General features: G+C 39.6%; 1 protein-coding gene across 3 annotated transcripts in view; it reads left to right on the top strand.

The window, feature by feature from the left end:
* exoc6b (exocyst complex component 6B) overlaps nt 1–6745 on the top strand; it is a 133224-nt gene that overhangs the window by 18999 nt on the left and 107480 nt on the right. For all 3 annotated transcript variants that reach the window (XM_039821573.1, XM_039821572.1, XM_039821570.1), the window contains exons 2-5: nt 2729–2894; nt 4196–4243; nt 5952–6042; nt 6260–6305. In XM_039821573.1, the coding sequence (XP_039677507.1) occupies nt 2729–2894; nt 4196–4243; nt 5952–6042; nt 6260–6305 (351 nt within the window). The remainder of the gene's footprint in view (nt 1–2728; nt 2895–4195; nt 4244–5951; nt 6043–6259; nt 6306–6745) is intronic.

Below are 6745 nucleotides of genomic sequence, written 5' to 3'. Positions count from 1 at the left end.
CAAAAATATCGTGATATTTGATTTTCTCCATATCGCCCAGCCCTATGATGACCCAAATGTAGCGACATTCTGTATCTTTTACCAATCTAAATGACCCTATTCTAAGTTTTCAATAATTAAGAAATCTGAATGCCTTTTAATAAAAATAAATAAATAAAGGGATTGACATGGTTACTCAATGGCGTAACTTTGTGGTTCAACATTGGGAGGGGGTGTAGTGTGTGTGTGTGTGGGGGTTGAGATTGCCACTTTTGAGCAAAATTTAGATTTTGAACACTTAATTTTCTGCTTTGTGGTGAATTTTTTTTTTCTGCAAATATTTTTCAATTTGTGTTTCATGAAGCGCAAATGTCTTTATTTCTGAAAAGGAAATAATATGTTTTTGGGTTTTGATTATGGGGCGCGTTGTAACCCCATCCCCCCTGTAAATTACGCCTATGTGGTTACTACAACAACTGGTGACATCCATCTAATCCAGCCTCTCCCAGGAGGGAGTGAATGGAAATGTGGAGCAGCGGGTTTCTGAAGGGCTTTGTGATATCGCCCCCCGATGGACGGTTGTTGAACATGCACCCATTCCACAGCTGGACGCCCCACCACACTGTCTCCCTCTCTTCCTTCTTCCTCCTTTTCTCTTTCCCCTGCAGAGCTGTTTGATTGGTTTTAATTGGCAGCTTATGATTTATTTTCAGTAATTGCAATTTTTGAGACGTTTTAACTATCCAACTAGGTTGCTTGGAGCGCATAGAAAAAGGTGGATAAAAGTGGATATTAATGTTTCACTTGATGCCACAGGGAAGCCTGTAGGCCATGTAGGAGTGGAGTGATTAATTCTCGAAATTAAGTCGAGCATTTCTGTTGCGTTACGCGCAGAAAAGCAAACTTCGTACGTTAAGCTGTATTGCTTGAGCTCAAAAGATTCAAAAAAAAAAAAAAAAAACCTGCTAGCTCCAAGTTTTTAATAGGTGTACAAGAAGTGTAACCGTCTCTAAAAGTTATCAATAAAAGCAAAAATTCCAGATTTAAGGGGTAATTATTATTATTTTTTTAAACTGATCGTCGCACCGTTGCAGCCAGGTAGTGTGCGTGTTAAAATCCACTAAGTAGACAAGGAGAGGATTTAAAAGTTTAACAAGTACTTATTTAAGTAAAATCATAAGAGCATAAACGTGTACACGGGTCCGAGTTGAGCAGGCACACAGGCTTCTCTCATCAGACTGAATTTTCTGGCTTATACATGAATTCATATATCAGTCTCTAAGAGCATTTTGATTTGTTTATTAAAAGTTGGAGTACCGTGGTTTAGACTTGGCGTCCCATGGTTGGTGCACAGACTGGGACCAGTCTTTTGGCACACGCCCTCTTCATCAGTTGTTAGGCAGACTTTAGCTATGCTGATGGTCAGAAAGAACAATGTGCCGCTGTTGTCCGTCACAGATTGAGAAGTAACTTACTTTCATGGTCAAACTGATATCAAACTGATTTTAACTTCGTTGCTGCACTCTTGTTGCTTTCTGACCACCGTCATACAGTGCTCTTTTCTGCACAGTATCCTTTTCTCATTTTGCATGACTAAGCTGTCCCAGTGCTCTTCCACTAAACGCACTAAACACACAATACTATTCAACTATAATTTGTATCCTCATACAGCACAGCCAGCTTGACTGATTATTTTTATTTCTTACAGTAGCCTTCCGGTAATATATATATATATATATTTTTTTTTTCAGGCTTCTGATTGGCCGACATGGCTTTAGGACAGGGGTGTCAAACACATTTTAGTTCACGGGCCACATACCCGTAATTTGATCTCACGTGGGCCAGACCGCTCCAGAAAGATCAGAAACTGCATCTGTCATGGAGTTTCTTGTCAGCTTGATGTTGGCAAACGCCAGTTGTTTCTGCTACGACAGCGTTCTAAAGGCCATCGTAGGAAAAGAATAATGTTACCGAGCCGGGAGAGAGGGGTAATATTCCGGAAAAAAACCCATAGAATTTCTAAGACTAAATTTGTAAATTTACGGAAAAAGAACTCTGAAATTCTCTGAGATTAAAGTGGTAAATTTGGAACTAGAATTAATTACGTAATTACTTACCTTTTGGCGGTGCCAGTTCTGGCCCACAGGCCGTATGTTTGGGTTAGGGTTATGTTGCCGCCTGTTGGTTTGGTTTTGACGGCGCCGTTTTCGTGTTTTCATTTAGACGGAGATTTTCTTTAACCCTTGTGTTGTCTTCCCGTGGGCGATGCAACTTTTAGTTTTTCCATCTCAAATGCTTTTTGTCAGTATTTTTTTTTTTGGTCACTTTTTCCGACCATTTTTTTCCTGCGCCTTTTTTCCCCCAACGTTTTTTGAAGCTTTTTCTGTAATTTTCTTGTAACTTTTTTCAATGTTCTTTTATCATTTTTTTCCTCCAAATGTCAACACCCAAATTTAATATAAGTAGCGGGCTGATCATTTATTTAACTTGTGAAGAGCGTTGTATGGAACCATCGATGGTTGAAAGAAAACCAAATTTCTACTATAGAAACGTCTTGAAAGTGGGTCAAATTTAACCCTGAGGACAACCGGAAGGTTAAACGGCGCTTGTGTGGGCGGTATTTTTTTTAAGTTTTTATTGAGAAACCCGTTTGGGCGTGTGGGCTCGGCCTTTGTCGTCCGAGGATTTAACAAGAACGTAAATATCTTGCCCCTTCTTACCCGACGACCTTCCCTCTCTTTTTGTCCAGCTCGGTGTACGATGGTCGGGAACATGGCCTCTTCATGGAGAAGCTGGACGTGCGGATCAGGAACCACGACCGCGAGATCGAGAAGATGTGTAACCACCACTTCCAGGGCTTCGTCGACTCCATCACAGAGCTGCTCAAAGTACGCGGGGAGGCCCAGAAACTGAAGGTAAGGAGGGTCAGGGAGGGCGGAGGGAGTAGTGAGCAGTAGGGCTGGGACGATATGCTTTTGTCCCGATTCAACAATGTTGTAGTGTTGACTATAGGGCTGGGCGATACGGAGAAAATCAAATATCACGATATTTTGGACCAAATACCTCGATGTCGATACTGCAACGATATAGTAGTGTCGACTATTGGTGCTTTCACAACATATTTACACAATGAGAGTTTTGATAAATAATCATCAGTAATGTGGATATAATGATTAAGTGGGTAAAGGCAAATAATAGAACAGTTCCAACAGTCTGGTAGGTTCAGAAAATGACATCACTTTACTGTAATGCAGCCTTTAAAATCAGGAAAAGACAACACTTATGCCACATTACAATATTACGATATCCAAAATCTAAGACAATATCTAGTCTCATATCACGATATCGATATATTGCTCAGCTCTACATACAATGATCTTTGCAAGTTAAAATCAATGATTACTTTCATTCAATTTTGAAGTTTGGGTGTTTTATTAAATTTTATAGCATTTCAAAATTTTTTTTAAATGGTTTCAAAACCGTATCCTGACTACTAAAGCTTTGCCAGTCTGTGATCCACTCAACATCCTCTGATTTGAACTATTAGTCAAAATAATTCATAGTATCCGCTTTTTTTTATTTTTTATTAATAAAACAAGGTATAACGTCATTAGGTTTATTGACCATGAATAAAATAAAAAAGCAGTGACATTTTCTTTTTTTATTATTGCGATACTAGTAGTGTTGCGATTCGATAGTATTGAGTATTTCGATTTTCTTTTCCTCCTTTTAACAAAACAAAAGTTGAATAATACTGTACACTTCTGGAGACATTACATCAGGAGACATTTTCTAAAAACTGATTGTTTTCTAAGAAGAATGCACATCACCTCAATCAGTCTGTCTGACATCGATTTCAAGCGAATAAGTACTTTCTGCATTTTCTGCTTTCGCTCTGTTTTGCTGGAAACGGATATGACATTAGTCGCCATCATCGGTACCATATAAAAAGAAAATATTTAGGTGAATCATTGGTAAAAAATATAAATCTAGATTGTAGGGAAAAGAATCAATTTTAAAAGTTCAAAAATCGCAAAAAAATAAATTTTACTTTTGTTCCCCCAACCCCTACTGAGCAGAGGTGGGATAAACAGATGGACGAATGTCCCAAGATTAAGAGATCTGTGGCGGTTTTGAACTCCATGGTTAAAGACCGACACAGAAAGGTAAAAACGGACTTTAATTTATACAACTTTTTTTTTTTTTCCTCTCTCAGAGTCAGGTGACTGAGACCAACAGGCGTCTTCAGGATGATGGCAAAGAGGTGAGTTAAGTTTCGCAAATACAACTAAGGGTTGTCCCGATCATGATAATTACGAATCCCACTATGGCCACGCCAAGACCCGCCCTTCAGTAGCATTTATTGGCCAGGCGTCCATGCTTACGCAAGGTAACATAGCCTGATTTGTTCAGGTCCTATCCCCTGACCAATCGGCTATCCTAACCTTAACCACTCGAGGTCAAATGCCTAACCCCAACCAATCGAGCTGCTTCGTAGGGCGGGTCTTGGCGTGGCCATAGTGGGATTCGTAATTTCGCTTCCCGATCAGCTTTTTTGGCCCCCGATCCGATTCTTGTATTTGTCTAGATCAAATACCTTCAGCAGGGCATCCGGGACCCCTAGGGGGTCCTTGGCGTTATTTCAGGGGGGCTGCCAAATAATGGTATAATGTTTTGAAAGTTTTGTCAAAAATTTAAATGTCTTAACATGTATCCAACATGTTGTTGGCAAATATATATCGACCTATTTGTGAAAAAAATAAAATAAAAATTGATAGGTAATGTAGCCATCCACAGATCCAGTTAATCCTAAGGATTCACTGTGCCACATGTATGCAACAATTATTATTTTATCAGCTTAGTATTGTGTGTACTAAAAAAGGTATGTGTAAAGGCCGCCCACACGTTATTATATATATATGCAACTTAGTTAAGGGGTCCTTGGCTTAAAAAACATTGAAGACCCCTGGCCTAGATAATATAGCTGCACACCATTTTTTTTTTGTTTGTTTACAAAACAACCAAGTAAACAAAGACTCTAAAAGATGTCTTCAGCTTAGTGCAGCTAGCATTTTTTGTAAAACTCACATATAAAATCAACTTCTACTTAGAACGGTGTAATTTACTGATGTTAGTGATTGGTGTAAGGCCTCCTGAACGCTGCCTGCGTGAGCGTGTCAGCTGCGGGGCGTGTCAGTTTATATTTCGGCTCCCATGTTAACAGGTCAGAGCTTACACGCTGCCTGCGTGACACGCACGTCTCATGCGCGGCTCGAGTGCGTGCCTGCTAGAAATAGGACCGACGCCTAGTTTTCACGCGACACGCAAACGTGTTGGAAGCGTTTCCGGGCAAAATAGAATACGAAAAGATGCTTATGTCATTTTGACACAAATGCATATTAATAAATGACATGTTAATGTTTGAAAGTCTCGAGGTTTAGAAATAAATGCTGATATAAATGTAATTAAAAAAAAAAAAAAAAAAACTATCGATTTTCTAATATTGCCCCTGTCAATACAGAACGAAATATTCTGTAGCCTATTTTGCCGTCAATACTGCCGACGTTGTCTTTGCTGTAATCAAATCAAGAATGTATGTTTAACATGAAGTACACTAATGCTTGAACACGCTATTATTTCATTTTATCAATGGGAAACATACATGTGTACAGACAAGGCTAGCAGCAGCAGCAGCAGCAGCGCCGCGTCAGACACATTTCTGGTGTGCAAAGACGTAGAAAACGCCACGCAGCCGCCACGCTCACGCCACGCAGCCAGTGTGCAGGGGGCCTAAGGTGATCGGGGTGACTGCCGATTCCCAATCGGTTAAAAAAATGACCCACATCGGCTCCAATCCGATCGGCACATCCCAAATACTGACATCGTTCAATCAGGACGCGTTTTGTTTCTGAAGACTTCCCGACTAATGCTGCTTTCTCCTCTCCTCCTCTTTCTCCTCCTCCTCCCTTCAGCTCATGGGCTCCATGGAGGAGCTGCAGCTGTGTCGAGTGCAGCAGAGAAACATCGCTACCACCATAGACAAACTCACGCACTGCTTACCAGGTAACACTGATAGGAATACCTTTTGGGCGTGCATGTGTATCCGAGTCCTCAAATTGTGTTTTTCAGGTAGATCTGTTTCCACAGCAGCAATCTGCAAACGTAGACCCCAAAGAAAACATTTCTTTTTTAGAAAAAGCTTTACTAGGAATTGATTTTACCCCGAGTAGTCCTACAAAATCATCCTATTAACCCTCTTTTTCTTCATCCTCCAATCCAGTCCTGGAGATGTACAGCAGACTTCAGGAGCAGATGAGGGCCAAAAGGTACGTTGCTGATACTTTGTTTGTGAGGATTACATCTCTCTCTCTCTCTTTTTTTTTTTTTTTTTTTTTTTCTTTGCATTCACGCATGTTTTAGTTTGAGTATCAGAACCTTGTGTATGTACAGTTCTAAGCATAAGTGAATGCACCCATGCTAAAGTTGACTAAGAAGAGGAATAAAAAAAACATCTTTTGGAAATTGATGAATTGAATTGAATTAATGCCTTAATTAAAAAAATGAGGAAAAATCCAACCTTTTAAGAACACCAATTTTCTTATAAATTATATAATGTATTTTCTTATATATTATATAATGTATTGTAAATAAATAAATGTTCTTCCTTAAATTACAGGGGGCATAAGTCAGAGGCATAGAGGCAGGCAGATTTGTATTATTAAAGGCCAGTTATTTCATGGATCCAGGATACTATAAAAGATAAACT

The sequence above is a fragment of the Perca fluviatilis genome, chromosome 14 (assembly GCF_010015445.1).
Source record: "Perca fluviatilis chromosome 14, GENO_Pfluv_1.0, whole genome shotgun sequence".
Lineage (NCBI taxonomy): Eukaryota > Metazoa > Chordata > Actinopteri > Perciformes > Percidae > Perca > Perca fluviatilis.
Note: the sequence above shows the minus strand (reverse complement) of the source record. Positions and strands in the feature narration are given on the sequence as shown.